Source organism: Crotalus tigris, unplaced genomic scaffold (assembly GCF_016545835.1).
Source record: "Crotalus tigris isolate CLP2741 ecotype Arizona unplaced genomic scaffold, ASM1654583v1 scf7180000024437.13266115, whole genome shotgun sequence".
Classification (NCBI taxonomy): Eukaryota; Metazoa; Chordata; class Lepidosauria; order Squamata; family Viperidae; genus Crotalus; species Crotalus tigris.
In genome coordinates, this window is record NW_024100606.1 from 1811489 (window position 1) to 1833167 (window position 21679).

The 21679-nt window shown below is 38.1% G+C and overlaps 1 protein-coding gene across 5 annotated transcripts in view; it reads left to right on the top strand.

Annotated features, from left to right (window-relative positions):
• Positions 1-277: 277 nt before the first annotated feature.
• The window catches only part of FMNL1 (formin like 1), a 112534-nt gene continuing 91132 nt past the window's right edge, over positions 278-21679 (top strand). For 2 of the 5 annotated variants that reach the window (XM_039331319.1, XM_039331322.1), the window contains exon 1: positions 278-1245. In XM_039331319.1, coding sequence (XP_039187253.1) covers positions 1090-1245 — 156 coding nt within the window. In that variant the 5' untranslated portion in view covers positions 278-1089. Of the gene's footprint in view, positions 1246-15589; positions 15609-21679 lie in introns of those variants that run through there. The other 3 variants (XM_039331320.1, XM_039331321.1, XM_039331323.1) reach the window with 2 other exon arrangements.

Below are 21679 nucleotides of genomic sequence, written 5' to 3' on the forward strand. Positions count from 1 at the left end.
AAGGAATTAAGAATAAGCTAATAACACGCCCCGAACAGGAATCCATGGGCTTTGAGACCCAGGGAGCTCTCCTCCCGTCTCTTGCCTCGGCTGCTGTTGCTGTCCGAGACCCTCATTCCATTAGCAGGTGACTTTGCTATTTCGTCCCCTTCCTTCCCCCCCCCCCCCCCCCGGCGTCTCCTTCTCCCTTCCAGGACAAGGATCCTGCCTGGAGGAATGGGCAAGCTGCGTCGTCCCTCTCGCTGGCTTTCCCTGCTTTCCCCATCTATCCACCCCAGCCTTTGCAAAATCCGCGCGCTCCCTCTGCGGCTGCTTTCTGCTTTTCAGCCCAACTGAAACCTTCTGTGTCAATGGACGAAGCCACCCAAGGAGAGATTTAACGTTTTCGCCTGTGACCTCTATAGAAAAGGACCTGCAGCGCAGCGGTGTAGAGAAGTTGCCGCTAGCTTATTTTCGGTGCACGAATATTCCAAGCCAAACACCTGCATTGTGACTTCCTGTGCTCTCGCTTTCGATCCTTCCTCTTTTGGGGGGGGGGGAGGCGAGGGGGAAGTTAAGCGGAGGAGCTCGTCACTTCTCGCCTTCTCAAGAGCGAACACGCGTTGTCTCTCTGCCGCTTGCAGCGGATCAGAGGATGGACCTCCTTTTTCTGAAAAAAGTTGTGTTGCTACCTTCGCGTGGAAATTGAACCCATCAACTTGAATGTAGAAAAGCGCGAGGCAGCGCTCTCCTGCCTGGTGGTGGCCCCAAAGGAGCAGGGCTCAGCGGTCACCTCGTTGGGCGACGTTCCCTCTAGTCCACCACGGCCATTTCTCCTGTTTCCGGTAACTACAAACGCCAGAGCAAAGTCATGGGCAACCGTCACGGCTCCCTGCCTTTGAAGATTTTTTAAGCACGTGTAGGGAGCTTCTGGAATAACCCCCCCCCATCTTTTTCCCGCCTGTTTTTTATTTTATTTTATGGGGGTGATTTTTCTTGTACGAGACTCTTCCTCCCCTTGATCTCTTTTCTGCTTCAAGGGAAAATCGGGGGAATTTTCAACTTGTAGCCTTTTTTTTATATTTTATTTTGTAATCTTAAAATCTGAGAATGGGCAATGCAGCCAGCAGTATGGAAATGTCTCCAGCGAAGGAGATTAAAAGCCAACCGACTGCTTCTTCGCCTTTACCCCCCAAACAGCCTGCACCCCCCAAACTACCTATGCCCAATGCTGAGGAATTGGAAGAACGATTTGGACATGTTCTGGTAAGTCTCTCGGAAGCCTTCCTCAACCTTTACCACCTCCTCCCTGCTGCAAAGGCCAATCTTTAACTTCACCTTCCTTTCCTCTTCATCATTCTTGCTACCTTGTATTCGATTGGATGGGGGGTCTGTAACATCAAAGAGATATCAAGGGCAAGATAACCTAACAAGGGGAAGAGGTATTATGTGCAGAACAGGGAGGTTGTTGATGTAGAGTCTTTGAAGTGACCATGACTGGTAATGAGATAATGTTTGAGACTTCTGTTGGTGGATTATGTTATCAGTAGTACTTCTTGTGCCACATTTCTCCCTGATTAAAATGATATGAAATGCAATTCTTGTGCTGAAAATCTGTAATGGGCATAAAATAGTCAAACGAACAGGAACAGTATTCACAGACCCATATTCTTAGCTAAGTTAGAGAGAGGGTGTGACTATGGAAGGAGGAAAGAGAGTGGGAACAATTCCCAGTTCGTTTATCTGGAGAGGTATGTGCTCTTGTCTTGCCTCCAGTTCCAAGTAGAGGTTACATCTTTCTTAGTGTTCTCAGAAATCTGTTGTAGACCACAGATCAACTTCATGAAAAGTTAGCTTTCTCCTTTTCCTGTTTTCTTATTTGATGTTAGTAACAACAGCCAATTCCTCACTGCCCTTTTCTAATCTAGAGTGCCTAAATGAAATAGGGCTACATCACCGATTGCCAACCAACTCTGGGAATAATGGGAATAATATTCCCCCTGAAGGGGGTTACCCTGTCCAAATTGTACAGAGCAGTGCTTTATCACTGATGTCACAGATTACAGCTATGTTCCTAAAGCATTCTTCTTGATTCCTCTGGATGTCTTGGGAGATCATCATACCGGCTGAGATTTCAAGGAAATTGTAATCCCAACACAATGTGGAAAAAACTGGATTGAGACAGTCTGGATTTGGTGTTTTCAGGATCATCTTGGATTTTGTCTCTAGGGAGACAGCATTCTGAGCACTTAAGTTTAGATGTGACATAATCCTGGCAAGCCATTTTAAAGACTCAGAAAATAAACCTCTTTGAGAACCATGGAACTTTGTACTCCATAGCTTCATTTAAAAAAAAATCAAATACTAATATACTCTTATCCTATTAGTTTACTCCAAAGCTTTACAATAATCCAAGTGCCTGCAGCAAAAAAAAATGTTGGTTTATTTTAAGTATCCTGAAATAAATGTTCAGCTCTCTAGTGTGGAAGATGGTAGCAGAACTATATATGATGTACAGTTCTCTATTTGAAGCTGGAGTTGTGCCTCCAGATAGTTCCTGTTCTTTTGTGTGTGGCATTTTGTGTAAATTCATAGTTGTGAGTATTACCTTTTTGGGACCAGCTAGAAATAATTCTTATAGAACCATAAATAAAAATGTCAATATTCATTTTTATATTCATAATTAGCAAAATCTTCCTATAAAACCAAGAGTATGAGTGTAAAATGAAGAAGGCATCACTAGTTCTGGGTTTGGGTATAATCGTATATATTACTCTGCAACAATTAGGAATGCAACTTTCAACCTGTTTTCTATACATAGTGAGGATTTGTACAAATCTTCTGATTTTAAAAAACTATTATCCAGGCTCTGAGAATGATCCAGCTTGTGGCTGAAATTGCTGCATAGCTTGATCTACCATGTTCATGTTTCTGGAATATGTTCCTTTAAAAACTGGACTTTGATTGAGCAAGGAAGCTTTAAAATTTGCAGTTCAGAGATTCTCAACTTCTAGGCAAATAGGCAGAGAGGAAAGGATTGGTTGTAAATTATCCTTTTCTGAATGTTTCTGAATGTTGCAAAACTGATCATCAGAAGGTTGAAGAGGAAAAGAATAACACTTTTTTTCTGTAAAATAAATTGGTTGTTGAGCCACTCAGCAAGTTAGCACAATTTGTGTAATTATGATACAATTGTTCAGAAACAATCAGGTGTAGTGGATAGTTAAATTAAACTTTTCTGACCTAAGGTCACTCCATCTTTCTCAAAATAAAAAAATTGAGATAATCAGCAGTCATAAGCCAAATCTGTTAATGGTGATATTTCTGCTGTGCTCGTCACTGCTCCATTACAGCATTTTACACACAGAATAAAAAGTTTTCAGCCTCCCCCTTTTTTTTGCGTGAATGCCACAGCACTGCCACTGACAGCATAGAAGAAAAACAGACTGGGACCATAGCTCTGTAGCTATGCTGATCCTTATATATGGTCTAACAATTCACATTTTTTTAGATGCCATGAAATAAAAGCAAAGCACTTTGCCCTTTACACCCTTCAGAAGCATTTTTTTTTCTGGGCAATAGTCTGTGTGATGAGTATGGAGTAACTTAATTTGCAGTCCTGCTTGCAATAGAGCAGCCTTCTGAATACAATATCCTGAAAATATGTTAGGATTACATCTTCCAGAATTTTCAGCCAACATGCTGATACAATTTCTGAGAGTTACAGTCCAATACTTCTGAAAGGCAAAAGGATAGAAATGATAAATTAGAGAATAGTATCCATATTTAAAACACAGGGGAAATGACTTTTAGCTACATAGGAACTTAACAATGTGATGTAATTTCTCCAGATACAGATATATCCAAGCAATGATAATCAAGTATCCTGGTTAATAATAATTATTCTGTTTTCACTGAAAAAGAATGCAGAGTGCTACATTTTGTTTAAAAGCCTGGAATTCAGAAAAGAATAGTTAAATGCGGCCTTTTTAGGGTACTTCCACCAACAAAATAAATCTCCACCCATAAGATATTAGGGAAGAACAACAGGTATGACATCTGTATAGCACTAAATAATTGAGTGATAATTACAGCACTGGGATAATAAGATAAACCTGATTACAAACCCGAGTCCTACCATTTAGAAAGCCCTCTCAGTTCTTCTGTTCTGATCATGTCAGAATAATGCAAAAAAGCACAGTAGGAAACCAAGTGATAGAAAAACTTTAGGGAACTTAGATATGTTTGGAACAAAGGAGACTGTATTTTTATGCTATCTGAATGGATGGTGTATGCAAACCAAACTAACACTGGATCAGGCAATGGCCCATTTACCAAAGTGGCCAATTAGATAGGAATCACCCAAGAATGAGAGCGATTACCTTTTCTTCTAGAAGTTATTATTTAAAGATTCCCTACTTATGTTCTTAGAAAAACCATATAGCTGTTCCCAGAATTTTAACACTGGCTAAAAGCTCTGGGGTTTGAATCTGATGCCCATGTTTCTTTTTTCTTTTATCTATGGAGAGTTAACAGTGATTGGAGGGACATGTAGAGGGGCTGAAGAACAATTGCCTGGGGCTTTCAATCCTAGTATATTACCCTCAATTAGTTTATAGCCTTGGTACCTGTCTAGTTTGCTGTTAAGGACATCCAAGCTGGTAGCCATTATTATATGTTAATTAAAGGAATTCCAAGTCAACATATGTGTTTTGTGGTGAAATGCTAGTTTTGTTTGACCTGCCATTCAAGTTCATTAAATGTTCCAATTCTAGTATTAAGAGAGAGGAGGGGCGGATTCCATTTTCTTTATTCAATGTATAATTTTATGTACATTTATCATCTTTCCTGCTATTTACCCTCAAGGATCCATCATCTTCCAGCCAGGGTCATGGGATGCCTCCAGAAATTGAGAAAACAGAATTGTATCCAATTGTATCCAGATACTTTAGTGCATCAAGAAAAAAAAAATCCCAAGTTTTGGGAGAATTGAAGTGTCCCCATTTCTCCTTGGTGTGTTTTCCTTATCTTATTTTATGGAATTGCAATTAGGGTTCTAAAGTTTTTTGGGTCTGATTCCAGAAAGATACTTTGGAGTGTGCAGAAGTGTGAATTGTAGCATTGGTCTCAAATTCGTAAAAATAGCTATAACTTTTCTCAAAATATTGGATTACCTTCTAAAACTGCCATGCAATCATTGGCAGACAAGTGCTACTATAGATAGTCCTTGACTTATGACCACAATTGAGTCCAAAATTTATGTTGCTAAGTGAGACAGTTGTTAAGTGAATCACCACAGTTGTTAAGTTAGCAACATGGTTGTTAAATTAATTTGGCATCCCCATTGACTTTGCTTTTCAGGAGGACACAAAAGGTGATCACATGGCCCTGGGAACTGTAACCATCAGAAATCTGAGTCAGTTGCCAAGTCTGAATTTTGATCACATGGCCATGGGGATGCTGCAATGGTCGTAAGTGAAAAACAGTCAGAAGTCACTTTTTTCAGTGCCATTGTAACTTTGAATGGTCACTAAATGAACTGTTGTAAATCAAGAACTACCTGTATTGCACTCACACATGCAGTGAAATACCATTTTGAAATTGAATCTAAAGAATTGCCAAGCATTAATAACATCAATGTATTTAATAATAAAAAGTTGATTATTTTCTTTGTCACATTTTCTTTCCTCTTTGTAATTGTATTTGCACCAAGGGAAGATTTATGGAGATAAGAAGACTCTTGAACCTATTTCCTAGAATGAATAGATACTCTATTAACACTGTGTACCTTTTCCTCTGAAACTCAAATAACAGATTCCCCCTATTGTAATCTGCTGGATAATAATATGACCTAACAGGATTGTTATAACATTCCAGCTTGATAATGCAAGTGAGGTGAACACTTGGAAATACTATGCCAGTGATGGTGAATCTTTTAGAGACCGAGTGCCCAAAAACTGCCCCTGCCCCTGCTCCACCCTTGTCCCACCCCTGCCCCACTCCCTGCCCCGACCCCACTCCGCCCACCCCACCTGCCCGCAGGGCCACTCACTGCCTCCAGAGTCCACCGCAGATCGCCCAGGCAGCCCAGCAGCACCATGGTGGCCACGCCCTCTGCCCATGCCCTGCAGCATCAACTGCGCATTGGGCCATGAGGGCAGAGTCTTGTCTATGCTGCCTGGCTGCCATGTCCTTGGCTGCGCTGCTCCTCATGGGCCACGCTCAGGAAGGACCCTCCTCCAGGGAGGCTGCTGGTGAGGAGAGGTTGCGGGCAGAGGCAAGGCTGGGGCAATGGCATGTGTGCCCACAGAGAGGGCTCCGAGTGCCACCTCTGGTACCCGTACCATAGGTTCGCCACCACTGTACTATGCAAATATATTTATGTAAGGCTTGTTTGCAAGAAAAAGAACTCATTTGAAATCTAAGGATGAACTTTTAGGATATTTATCAAACACGATTAGGAAAGGTTGCTTAATATTAGGCAGTAGTTTATTTTGAAGCGTGTCCTCCTTTATAATAATTTATTTTATCAGGTTAATATGCTGCTCCAATCAATACCATTTTTAAGTGGCTTACATACCTAAATATATAATAAGATGTTATGGTTTGTTCCCTTGCAAGCATTACAGCTTCCTAGAATATAAATATATATTCCAGACACTCTGCCTCCCACTGACAGTCTACTGAAGTCCAGCATGAATCCTATCAGACTACATCAACTTCAATCAGACTTGCATTGAATAGGAACATCAACATTTTTATTGGTGTTTAATACTCTTACAACATCATACCAGCTTACTTGGAGATAAAAAAAAACACTGTTACTGGTGTATCTAGGTAAATGAACAAAGACTTGCCTGGATTAATAGCATAGAAAGACAATACATGGAAGATGCTGACTTGAAAGAGGCCTTTGCTTTTCCTTTCTGGTTGCTGGAATTCCCCTGTGTCACCTTAATTATTGATGGAAACCTCCAGTTGCTGCCTAGAGTGCTTAGAACAACTCTTCTCATCTTCAGAACATTACCCTCATTGTCTATAGTGGGGTGTTCTAACCTATATAGAAAGCATTAGTTGGAAAAGCTGGTGCTGATCTCTGGGTAAACTGCTTCTGGCAAACTAAGGCAGTTACTGGTACAGAGATGGGAACCCTTGGACCTCATGTGACTTTGAAACCATTTTATATAAGTTCTGTAGTACTCAAAATTTGCACTATTAACATTTATAAGCAAATTATCCAAAAATTGGAAGCATGATTTCCTCTTGCTCCCCATGGAAAATGAACTAAATAAAAATCTGCGAAGCTTAGTTTATTTAAAACAGAAAAAAATAACACTTCCGACTTGGAACAAATTATTTTAGAAAAATTATTCCCACTGCTTAATTGCATATCATGTTTGGCATAGCAGTTGAGGCATCAGGCTAGAAACTGGAAGGTCCTGTGCTCTAGTCCTGCCTCGGACACCTAGCCAGTTGAGTGACCATTGGCCAGTCACAGTCTCCCAACCCTAGGAAGAAGGCAATGGCAAACCACTTCTAATAAAACTTTGCCAAATATTTTAGGGACTGCCAGACACAATCGAATGGGGGGAAAAAACATCAAAGGAATATTAATACTATTATTGTTACTATTACTATTATTATTAATAATAAATATAATGCCCCCTTATCCATCCTTATGGTATAGTTGTATACCTGTTAATTCTGCAGAGCTATTTAAGCTAAAGTACAACTACCAGTTCTTCAACTACTATTGATTCTTTCTTTAGCCACATTGTTACTCAAGAGGAAAATTTGTCTTGTTACTGCAAGACAAATCATAATTTATTAGAATTTGTATTTTTAATTATAATAGAAATAATGCTAATATTAATAACAACATCTCTTGTCAGTGGGAGGCAGAGAGTCCTCCTGGTTTCTGAAAAGCTACTGAAAATAAATTTCAATAGCTGTAAAATGTTATTTTCTCTGAAAACTAACATTTTAAAATGTAAAGTAAAATACCTTCAGTTTAGTGCTAAGAAAAAAAAGTATAGTTATGTGATAGTCTCTAGAAAGCCTGTGTATCTGATGTGTAGTTACCAGTTATAAGGAAAAGTCAAGAATTTAGGGTAGGGGTGCGAACCTATGGCACGCGTGCCAGAGGTGGCACACAGAGCCTCTCTGTGGGCACTCTCGCCATGCCCCGGAGATGGCAACCATCCCTCTTCAACCAGCTGCCTGCTAACTCGCCGAAGTCCCACATGGCTGGATGCATCCCAGCACTCATGTGCTCACTGGTCTCTGTCTGCAGGGGCTGATGGTGTCAGGCAGCAGCCGCCCCGGCCCCTGCCTCACCTTGCCCTGTGACAATGGCACCCCCGCCCTGCCTCGCCTCACCTCACCCCGCAGGACGAATCTCCTCCCACTGCCTCACCTGCCAGAGACCCTCTGGATCTCCCCCAACTCTTCCCTGCCCCCACAGGCGTCCCTCCCCACGAGCAACATTGAGGTGATCACGCCCACCTTGGCCACACCCATCCAATCTGCCATGACTACTACAGCCATGCCCACGCAGTGGGCCATGCCCACCCGGCACCCGGCAATAAATAAGTGGGTTTTGGGTTGCAATTTGGGCATTCTAAAAGATTTGCCATCACTGATCTAGGGGCTATTAGAATTTTATTGAGTTATTCATTTAATCAATTTATAGGCCACCCATTTCACAAACTGTGACTCTGGGTGGCTTTATGTATGTAGCATTAAACCAGAAAACAACTTAAAAACCAAAAACATGACACAGACAAGACAAACCAAGATCATAATCCACCATTACATAATGGGCTAATGCATTAGCTTTCCACCAGGTGGACCTTTGCCCCAACAGGCCATTAAAATGCATCTTCGAGACCAAGTAATCCTTTTCATTTTGGACAAACACTGGCCAGGAATCGCCCTTTGCATAAGAAAGCTGCAAAAGAACTCTGGCTGTCTGAAACATTTTTTTTTTTGTCAGGTGCTCATAAAAAAACATCTCATTTGTGGCTGCAGCTTCTCATCAAAATCCCTGGGGATTTCCCTATTATTTATTTTCTGAACTGCAAGTGAATTTTTCCCACATTTTATTTCTCACAATTGAATGGAAACAAGAGTTTATCAAGGGCAAAGCCCACACTGCCTAGTCTATACAGTAGTAGCCTTTGCCCTGCCTATCCTTGAAATTGCTTTGATTTTCCTGAGGTAACATTATCACACAGCTGCCTTGTCCTCCTTCCTCCCAATAATCTGCCTCTGAAAAGAGGAGAAAAACTGTGGCTGAGAAAGAAGCCTGCTAGCCATAGATTCTTAAAAGTGGAGAAGCTCTAACCTATTATCCAGGTAAAGTTTTGAAGTTATAAATCTCTCACCAAGCTTTATCAGAGCAATCTTATGTATTTTTACATAAAAGTAAATCGTACTGTTCAATGGAGCTTGTTCCTCCATAAACATTAGAACTGAAATCCATTATTTATGTATTTTAAAAGGTTGCATCTTTAATTGAAAGGTTTACCTGCTGCCATTCAGCAAAGCTTCCAGGCCATTCCATAAAAACAAGGTAAAATTTATAAATAAAATAATTAAATTGAAGGAAAAATAGGTACAGTATGGTGTTCTTCAGATATGGGATTACAGCTTCCAGAATTCCCAGTGGGATCCTGGCTGAGAATTCTAAGAGTTGCATTTCCAATACAGTAGGGGGATGCCAAACTGGAGAAGGGCACAACCCATTGAAAATTTTAGGGAAGAAAAGAATCTTCCCTATGCCAAAAGATACTGATTAATTATGTATCATCATGTTGTTGTCTTAGCAACCACATAGATTTTCTGCCTGCCAGTCTATTCCTAACTCTGTCTTTCAGATCTTCCAACAACCATCAATTGCCATTTTGCTCCTGGTTGTCCTTTCCTATTTCCTTCTACTAATAGAAGGAATTATAAGACTCCATTATACTGTAGACTTATCTAAAGGCCTTGGCCTTTACATAATGTGATCCAAATAGAGCAATCTGAGCTTGGTCATTTGTGAGAACTCTGTGCCAAAGGATAGCAATAGTCTTAATAGGTAGGCCTCTCTGGAGGGAATTTGAGATGGTTTTCTCTTTCTCTGTGTTTTACTTTGAGTGGTGAAAGTTGCCTGGAGGAAAGATCTCTCCTCACCTGTCTTTATTTATGAGTTCGTTGGTATGCGAGTACAGACAGTCCTCAACTTACACCCACAACTGAGCCCAAAATTTATGTTGCTAAGCGAGACATTTACTAAGTGAGTTTTACCCCACTTTATGATCTTTTTTGCCACAGTGGTTAAGTGAATCATTGCAGTTGTTAAGTAAGTAACATGTTATTAAGTGAATCTGTCTTCCCCGTTGCTTGTCAGAAGGTCACAAAAGCTCATCATATAACCCCAGGACACTGTAACCATCATAAATATGACACAGTTGCCAAGCATCCAAATTTTGATCATGTGACCCTGGGGATGCTGCAATGGTCATAAGTGTGAAAAATGGTTATAAGTCACTTTTTTCAATTGCATTGTAACTTTGAGCAAAACAAACTGCCTTAAGTCGAGGATCACCTGTAAATGTTTTTTCAATATCTGCATCCCAAGCCATGTAGAATTTTAAAGGGACTTTGAACCAGTTTGGGAAATACACTTAATGTGTTTAATATCTTTAGATATAGTCTCATCTAATAGCTAAGGAACTGTATTCTATATTAAATTTTCTAAACAAAGTCATCTCCTGATTGTACACATTATAGTAGTCAGTCTTAACATTATTGCAATACTGTAGTCCACATATAACTAGCCCAACTGGCAAGTCAAGTCACAACAGTTTGTTACAGATACTATTGGAATCTCTGGGGATAAGGTTGGATCCAGAATAATCTCAGCATGAAAAAATGATTCTTTAGAGACAGAGATGAGGAACTGATGACCACTGATGAAAATCTATCATTTTTCAGATTGATTGTTCTAATTGGGATTGTTGGGAACTGTACATATAGTACGTAAGAGCTGGAGGTCCTCAGATTCCCTATCCCTGAGAAGGCCAAGCTGACATTATAATCTGGAGCAGGTGGATCACTCACTCCCAGTTATTCAACAAGAGGTGGAAAAGATTGAAACCTGCTTCTTCTCTTGACACATGACCAGGATTTGAGTGTGCTACAAGTTCAAGTACCTGATGAATAAACAGACTTATGCAACTGAGCAAAATCCCACAAAATTAAGAAAAAATAAAAAGAGCCCAGACTGCCCAGTGATTAATCTTTGAGCCAATTAACTGATTAAATTTAAATATATTTGTATGTTACCAAAAATGGAAGACCACCGCCTTTTTATGATAAGGAAGTATGAAGAAATGCACAGTTTAAGAGATGGGTGTTACCACCCATTAACGAAAGGATATTTTATATTTTGCATTATATTCTCACAGCAACAATATATGAAAACCAATGTAGCTTTAAAAAATGAAATATGCCTTTAATCTACAGTTCCTGATTTAAAGTTGGTGCTTTAAATCATTTCAAGCCTTAGAAATAAAACAGCTCTCAAAGCAAGAAGTTTGTTAAACTAGGTCAAATTTTAAAAGGTCCCTGCAGATTATATTTTAAAAAACCTAATACTAAAACACTCAAAATTAGCTATGAAATAGACATGTGCACACACAAATAGGATAAACTGCTTTCTTGGATTCTGTTTATAGCTTCAAACCTGCACTGGCAAAGCCTTTTTTTGTAATGATTACATTGCATGTCATAAAGGAATAGGGCAAACAAAAGGACTGCTTCAAAACATACAGCTTTCAGTAGGCAGGCAAGCAGGCAGGAAAAAGAAAAAAGTTATTCTGGGTTTTCTTTTCTGTGCTGAGGAAAAGATACAGAAAGTAATGGAAAACATGGATGGGCTACAAGTGTCTTCTCTCCATCCCCAAATTAAAGCAGAGAGGTGCTATAGAGTGAAGCCCTTAAGGCAGGAGCCCCAGCAATGGAAGTGCTAATGTGCACATCTGGAATTTTGAGAGCAGGTCACTGATGCTCCCATAAATTGGTTCCCGCAATAGCTATAGCCACTCAGAAGACAGTCATGTAAACAGGTAGTCCTTGGCTTACAAACATTCATTTAGTGACTGTTCAAAGTTACAACAGCACTGAAAAAAGTGACTTATGGCCATTATTTACATGACCGTTCCAGCACCCCCATGATAACATGATCAAAATTCAGATGTTTGGCAACTGGCATGTATTTATAAAGGTTTCAGTGTCCCAGGGTTGTGTGATCACCTTTTACAACCTTCTGACAAGCAAAGTCAATGGGGGAAGCCAGCTGTGTTACTACGTAACAACTGCAGTGAATCACTTAACAATGGTGGTAAGAAGGGTCATACAGTGGAGCAAAACTCACTTAACAATTGTCTTGCTTACCAATGGAAATTTGTAGTCATAGGTTGAGAACTACTTGTACCAGGAGGTAAGCAAAACATTGCAAGCTGCAGTCACTCTCTCATTTCTGAACTGCATCAGGGATCTGTTGAGGCTCAGAAGCATTGTTATGCATATAGGATACTCTTGAGGCTGATACACTAAAGCATATTCTGTCAATCATTTTCTAATTACAAGAATCTTAATTCATTATAATTAATTATGCTTTCCATTTATCACTTTGATGGCTTAAGTCCTATGGCCTCTGTCAGATCCTATGAAAGGGCAAGATATTGGGGAAAAAATAAGTAAAGAATGACAGGAGGAATAACATAATTTCTTTCCTTATTGAGATCAGAGCCAATATGAGTTGAAGCCAAGAAGCTGTTTAACCTGGGTCTCTAGCGGGAAGACAGGTCCTGAAGAAGAGAAATAGGAAGGAGATGAAGAAGAGTGAAGTGAAAGAACAATATGTCAGCTTGAAGTAACTCTGTAGCTAGGGACATCTAATAAGTTTTCAAACTTCGGTTGCTTGTTTTAACCCACATCATCTTCATGAACAGGAAGTGGATTTGTGCAAGACATTTCCGTCTTTTGAGAGCTCAGCTCTTGCAAAAGCACATGGGCCGTTTGTCAATAACTTTAAGGAAATGTGGTGAAGAGTAAACGGTTAAGATGAAACTGATCACTGCCAAAAACAAACGTAGTATGCTAGCAGCTGTTCAAAAATTGTAAAAGAACTGTAGAGGAATTTTATGCAATTTTTATAATCTAATTTTGTAGTTCAAATCTGTCTGTATATATAAGTAAAAGCTTTTCCCCCTTTTTGGTTATGATGCCAACCCACTCTTTATGTAACAACAATAGCCTATGGGCAAGTCCCCAGGTGCAAAAATACAACTCGGATTTAATAACATTGGTTAGAAATGTGAATGGATTCCCTTTAATAGTACTGTGTGTGACTTGAACTGGGGAAAAGGTAGTTGCCAAATATAATCTGTACAATGGCAAAGTTCCCATGGTCAATCCTTGCCATATCTGAAATAGAAAATTGGGGATCTAGGATAGAAAAAAAAAATTCATGAACTACTTGAAGAGATTGTGGCAATCAAAGTACCTAATGCAGGAATGAATAATCCAACAGTCTGATCAGTAGTGGGATTCAAATATGTGAACAACCGGTTCTCTATGTGGATGCCACTTCCGGATGTCCATTCTGGGCCTGGGCAACAAAAAAATTAGCTACCAGTTCTGGCAAAGTGGTGCAAACTGGCTGAATCTCACCGCTGAGTCTGATCTGACATTAAGCATTTCAACTAAGCAGGCTAATTTGCAGTGCTATTTACATTTACCTGGAATGTTTGTATGCTATGCATATATCCACATATAACAACAGATGATTATTGCTTCTAATGGTCACTGCAGAAATCTTCTAATGCTTTATGTAGGTATAAGCTGAGCTTTAAGCAATCAACATCTTATGTGCTAAATCTGGTTTCCAGGCTTTTAAAAATAAGTCTGTTAACCATATTCTATCTTTTTCATGAAAAGAGAATTATGAAGTTGGAGCTTTCTAGTTGGTTGGTTGAGAGCAATCAATTTGGTGTTAACATCCACATAAATAGACTCTTTTTAGAATGATTTTTCTGGAATCTGGTTTTTCAGGTTTTCAAATGGTATAATCACTGCCACAATTGGGTTAATCAACCTTGTGGCTTTTCCTCTTTTTCAAATGGTGTAGGGTCTCCTACCTGGATGGGAGATTGGACTAGATGACCTACAAGGTCCCATACAACTCTGTTATTCTAATAAGAAAATTTCCTTCTGACTTTTCCAGATTATGACTCCCGAAAGGAGTTGGGTCTTTGTGTAATATTTCTAAAATATAATAATTTGAGGTTAATCATTTATATTTGAGTGAGAACTCTGGATTGATTTGTTCTGTAATTCCATTTGTTTGTTTTCTTGGCTACCCATGGTATTTTCAGGAATCTACTCCAACACTATAAAGTTCAAAAGCAACAAAACTCTTCTTAATTGTCAGTTCTGGTTGCCATGTCGGTTTGGTTTTATTTGTAGTTAATTATAGTCCTGCTTTTTCATTATGCCCTTTGACTTTTGTGATTGGAGAATATATATCACTTGCATGTTCAGCTAACGGAGCAGGAAATTTCTTTAATAGTTCTAAAAGCCAAGATATGAAGCAAAAAAAAAAAGGCTACTATTCTGCTCATTTATTTTAAGAAGCTCTTTCCTATATATATATGTGTCTTTGGTTATTCGGGTTTTCTCCCATGTCAAATTGGAAGTGTCTTGGCGACGTTTCAACGAAGTCCCATTCGTCATCTTCAGGCTGGTGTTTTTGGCTTCGTGCTTCTAAACACCAGCCTGAAGATGACAAATGGGACTTCGTCGAAACGTCGCTAAGACACTTCCAATTTGACGCGGGAGAAAACCCAAATAACCAAAGACCTACATACAAACACCTGTGAAAACCTCAGAAAACAAATACACACACACACACACACACACACACACAAATATATATATAAATATATACTACATGAAAGAAGGCACAGTAGAAGAAATTTTCTGATTTCCTTTTCACAGTAAGACATAGTATTTTTTAACATACAGTGGTTCTATGATGAGAAGTGATTGCTACTCTGGGGAGGGAAAGAATCAGAATCTAATCATATGTTTATTTTAAAACAAATAAACAAAACCAAAAAAAGACAACAATTTGTAATATTTCTAACTGCTGAACTTTTTAGTGGTATTTTTCTGACAGTGAAAGCATAAAAATAATCCTGCAAATGCATACAGGAAAACTCCACCATTATTATACACACATTGCAGGAGGCTGAAAACTATCATGCTGACATAGCAAGATCACCCAGAGTTATTATGCCTGTTTTTCTGAGGAAGGGAATGAGACTTGTGAATGGGAACCCTTCAATATAGTCCAATACTGTTGACTGTTCTCCAGGAGTTTTGTCTTGGGAGATTCAAGGGAATGCCCTGAAAATGCATTTGAAGTTCATTTAAGTAGTATTACTATTTACAATATTATATTTTTTTTGTATTAAATGTAAGGCAAAGAAACCAACATCAGTTTCTTGTTCCTTATGGTTTGGGCTGCTTCTTTTCTCTTGGTGAGAATACTGCAGCTGAGCTAGCATGCCACATGGGTGAGTAATAATGAGAATTTTTCATGTATTACAGAAGTAAATATTACCCTGGTTCATTGAAAAGCATTACCTTGGAAAAGGTAACAAACTGAGTTCCTATATAAGTAAAAGAAAGTGGGAGCAATAGTGATCTGAACTGCCCATCTCTCAAAATCTGGCAGACCAACAATAATAAAAATGAAGATAAAAGAATCATAAGTAACAATCATTAAAACAATTATTCCTTGCTCACTGGGAAAGCGGCCACAAAGTCTGAACTCCATTAAGATCTACCGAGAAGGCTTTCCTCATATTGCTGATTTTATGGCAAGATAAAAAGAAGGCTGTTTCCTCAACTTTCTAAAGACCAGATAGACTTCTATGGGACAATGTACTCTTCAGATAAGCTAAGCCCAAGCAGCCGAATGAGCACCTCAAACATGCTTGAAACAAATGTATAATTATTGGATTTGTTTAAGTGAGGGAGTCACACAGGTCTCATATTCAGACCATTCATATTACTCTGGATCAGCAAAGTTTGCACATTAAGCGGCTCCATATAGAAAATGCCATAAAATGTCCAGATGGGAATGCATCTAAAACATACATCACCCTGGGCTCATGTGAAATCTTTAAGAACAGATTCAACCAGAAATAGACCTGTGGACCTGGTAGATCTAACAACTAAGTACCTGCCTACTAATCTGTCAAGATACATATGACCTTATACCAGGTATTATTTCTTGTTTCCAGCCCAGCTCTTGTTCTTAGCTTATATACCTGTTGAATGGAGAATACTTAGGGATAGACTCTAGTACAGGAGCAAGTAGGCAGTCCTTAACAGGATGACTTTGTATGCATAATATGTTAGGGGGAGGGCCACAGGCTGCACCTCTGTCTCATTTGAATTAAGATTTGGTTTATGGTCCATTAACAATACTTACTTTCCTAACTTCAACTGAAACAAAGTTGGAAAGATCCCAACTACATAGTATAGCAGTAGAGTATAACAATATATGCTATATAATATATAAACTGGTACCAATATACATAACAAGACAGTACAATATAGTGTAGGACGGTAATAGTAATATGTATAAATGTAGTATAGTAATACTTATAAATATAAGTGTAGTATAGTATAACCATTTCTCTAAGTTCTTATCTAGCTTGATAGATACAATCAGTGGAATTTTTTTGTCCAAATTGTACAGTTCATCAGAAACAGCAGAAATTGTATATCTTTTCTTTAATGCTGCTGTTAGTTAAAATTATTATTAAACAACCAATTAGGCACAACTTTTGTAGTTCCAGAAGCAATGCCAAAAGTAGTAAACTGCTGAATAAAATGGGTGATTAACAGGTGAAAGTAAAGAATATCCAAGCTTTAGCTAATGTCACCTATTTCTTCCTATGTAAAACCACAGTATTTTCTCTGGAATGATTTTCAATATGTTTCTTATCAACAATTACTAAGTCTGGGATATTATGAAGTAGGTGCTTACCTATTTGAATTCTAATGTCCTAGAGCACTGTAGCTTGTTAATTTTCTATTACAGGTAGTCCTCAACTTACATCTGTTACTGAGCCTAGAATAAGTTGTTGCAGTTGTACATTGAGGAATCCATGTGACTGGACATAATTTTCCAGCGTTTTTCAAGGTTAAGTGAACGCCACTATTGTTAAGTGAACTGATTCATGTGAATGGATTTTTTTTGCAAAAAAAAAACATGATGAATCACAGACATGTGACCATCAAATATTTATCTGACATGCAGTCACATGACTGTGAGGGGGAGGTAGCATGACCATTTAAAGCAGCCAGGGATATTTATGGCTCCTAAAGCACCTGTTCCATGGCTGTCCTAAGTTTGAAAAGTTTGTAAAATAAGTAAAGACTACTAGTACTTTGTCAACTTTGTGGTCCCAACAGTTCTTGCCTGCAGGAAAATGCTGATATCCCAGTGTACCATTGTTGATACTTTGACCTGCCATTGTTTTGAAGTCACTTTGTGCAATTTTCTTGCAGCAGCTAACTAGGTGATACTATTTCTTCAGCTTCTTTGAAAAAGCAGCATTTGCTGTCTATTGCCACCTTCTCAATTCTGGCGCTATATGCATTTGTTCTTAAGGGTTGGGCTTGTGCAGCCAGAATTTAGCTCCTCTGTCTCTTTCTTTGATTTCACTGTTATTGCTGTTGTTGTTATATAAGATTTAATCTTCAATTCGGTTCACGGTCTGGGACTGGTAAAAACTTAACAGTTCAAGTCCTATCTAAGGACCTAAGAGCTATTAAGGTGACATTAGAATATATAGGTAGTTCTGAGTAAGGTGGGGTTTTTTGCCAAGTCAGAATATTCAGATCTGGTAAGTTCAAACTTTCTTCTAGGGAGCCTTTTAGTTAATGCTTCAAGGACTCCTATTACTATTGGTACAACCATTGCTTTCTTCCTCCACAATCACTCAACTTCAATTTGCTGATAGCAGTATTTTGTTATTTTTTTTAGTTGTTTCTCTTCAATTCGTGCATCAAATGGTATTGCAATACCAATGAACCAGACTTTCCTAGAGAATAGGTCCATTAACAATCATTTGTCATATTTGTGAAGTGGAAACAATGAGTTCAAAGGCAAACGTATCTCTATTTTACAATTTGGGGGCTGCAGGCTAGCAAGCCACATTTTTCTTTCAAAATAATACCCACTTCCTGTTGATTCTTCTCACAGTGCCCAAGTGCTACATACAGTATATGCACACACCCAAAACTGTACTTTCTTTTCAACATAGTGCAGAAAGGAAGTGGCACTCAAGATCCAGCAACTTGTTTGTAAGAAGCTCCCAGCAGGCCTCTCCTGCTCAACAGGTAGTCTTTTGGGCTGTAATGAATTCAGAGGACACTTTCTGCCCTACTTCTGCCAATTGGACCATTCTTAGTACTAAACAATAAATAGGAGCTCTCACTACAGATCTTAGAACAGGATGGGCTGATTTGGATTGAGTATAAGTAACTTGGTCCCATATCATTCAAGGCATCAGAGATTAATAGGCATTTTAGAGTTCACTCAGAAATTGCACTGGAAATCAAGGAGAATGGAAATTACCTAAAACCAATTGTAATTCTTCCTCCAGAGTGTGCTAGATTTCCTTATTTGCAGCAACTCTGTCTTACATAGATTATATTACAATTTGTTTGTCCTCATCAGTTGCAAGACTGTTCCAAACATCCACATATGAGTTTCACATTTCCCTGAGTTTGAGAAATAAAAACAAGAGATAATGCTGAATATTGTCTAAACTCTGCAATTTCCAGGACCATAGATCAAAGATTTAGGGTAAAATCAAACATTTCTGACTTTGTGCATATAACAGTTTGCTGCAGTTGTCATAAAGTTCCATAGTTTTTTTCCAGCTGCTTATCCATCAAATCTCAAAAGCCAATAGTTTCAATAGTATATGACTTTTTAAAATCTTCTGTATTATTTATTATGTGTAATTGAGTCTAAAACGTTCTAGCATTTTACATGTCTATGAAGCATGATAAAATGTTCCTTCTTGTTGGTTATATTTCCCACATATGTTTGAAGAACCTTTATACATTCTAATCAGTTTTTTCAGTGACGTGTCAATGATATATCTTTTTATAAAAATTCTCTTTTAAGACTATAACATAACATAAATTTCAGACCTTTCACCACATATTTTCCTACTGATCTATAGGTACATTATAACTTTTTTAAACCCCATTTTATCCTACATTCTTTCATTTGTTCTTTTGGTTCGTATTTCAATAAAAGTTTATACATTTAGTAATAATATAATCATTCGTACCCAGTTCCATTTCTATTTCAGTCTTACATTATTTAAAAACAAACACTCTTTTAATCTCTTTAAATATTTCTAACAATTATACATACATATCTATGGAGATTCTCAGTCATCCAGGTCATGATTGTTCCAAAGGTACTTTTTTTTTAAAAAAAGGCAACCAGTCTTTCTTTTTCCTTGAAGACATGACATTCATCTTAATCACGGAAATTCTTCCCAACCAATGATACTTGTTGTTTCATCTATCTTAATATGTGTTTTTTTATTACAATCCAAATGTTGACATATATATCCTTAATCATCTCCTCTTGACTTATGTCTCTGCTTAATATTTCTAAAGCTGGAATAAATGAAAGAGGAGACAATGCACAACTCTGCCTTGTTCCTTTTTATGTTGCACAGTTTAGATGAATCGCCATTATATATATGTGTCTTTTGTGAAGTATAATTCAACATTATCAATTTTATACAATTCTCCCCAAAGTTCATATCTGTCAAAATTTTAAATAAAATAAAAAATAAAATAGTTCAAATTGTGAATTTTTTTCCTGCATCAAAAAAAATTAATGCAAGTTATTTTTCATTGTTTTGTTCAAAATATTATTAAATATCCATTCTAATATTTAATTATCTTTTCGGTAAAAACTCAGCTTGATCTTCATTAATAAATTGTAATATTATTTTCAATCTATTAGCTATGATCATTGTGAACAGTTTATAATAAGTAGTGATATTGGTCTATAATTTCTTGTCAGTCAAATCCTGTCCTTCTTTAGGTTTTAATATTATATATGTACCTTTCCATACCTCAGGCAACTTTCCTGCTGTAAGATAAAATTCATCACACATCACAAAGATTGCTAAACTTTCTAAAGAATTCCTGATCCTTCTGATATTCAGTCATAAAGGTACTCTCTGGGAAATCTAATTCTTAGAGTCCATTGGAGAAATGATCCCTTGAGGACTTTCTAATTTGTATCATTATGGTGAGATTCCACTAATATTCTTTAGTAAATGATCTAGCTTAGCCAACTGTATGTCAGTGCCCAGGCCTGGTGTAGAAAAGTGATTGTGATTTGTTGTGATGGCAAATACAGGCAGATCTGTAAGGGACTTTTTTTTTTTTACTTTTATAAGAAAGAAATTGAAAACCAAGAGAAAACGATGAAAACTCCCCCTCTCTTTGAATAGTTAATTTAAAAATGGTGCTGTCACTGCAGAATCTAGATGGCTGAGTCCATCGATAATCCTAGGTGGCTGGAAACTGGGATGTTAGCCCAGAAACTGTCATTCAGAATTTCATTTAAGATTCTGCATGACTTTGGGCAAGCCAACTCTATAAAACAAGTAGAACCAAATAGATTTTTACTGATTGTTGGTAAACCCGTGCAAATTTTGTATGCCATAAATTAGTTTTGGCTATGTAAACATTAGTTAATTAATATGTTACTGTATATAGTGCAATATTTTGAAGGCTAGAGGTCACCAGCAGCTTTTCATAACTTTATCAGGACCCATACTTTAAAAGTTGAGCATGGTCAGGATAAGGAAATAGGTGGGATCAGAAAAATTACTTGATAGAGAGCCACTTTCATGCAGTGGTTAAGGCACCAAGCTAGAAAGAGGGAAACAGTGAATTCTAGTCCTGTCTTAGGCCCAACGGTTTTCCATGTTTACCATATGCTCTCTGTTGTGGCATAATGTCATGCCAGCCACATGACCATGGAAACATCTCAACAACGCTGGCTCTTTGGTTTAAGAAACGGAGATGAGCACTGCCCATTAAAATCAGTTACAGCTAGCAGGGTAAAACCTACAGGGCCAGTCATTCTGTATCAGCCCTAGGAAAGAGGCAGTGGCAAACAACTTACAAAATCTTGCCAAGAAAACTGCATGGGCTTGTCCTGGCAGTCACCAGGAGTCAACACTGACTTGAAGAAGCAGACACAAATACACACACACACACAAACCTAAACATTAACTGTTATGTTAATTAATTTTCCCTACATAAAACATATAATATAGCTGATTTTTTTCAGAGATTCTGGGGAACTTGTGGGCCATCTCTTTTGCCCAGGTTCTTTTGATTCATTTTCCTTAAATGTTGAGTTTTAAAAGATCCAAGCCTTCTGCCCCAGACTAGCTCCTTCAATAATGCTAAGTTGCAACTCCTCGAATTCCTAGCTAATATATTTAATAATAGATGAGAATTCCAGGATGGGAAATGTTGATGTAAATAAACAAGAGACTAAAATGAATTATTTTCT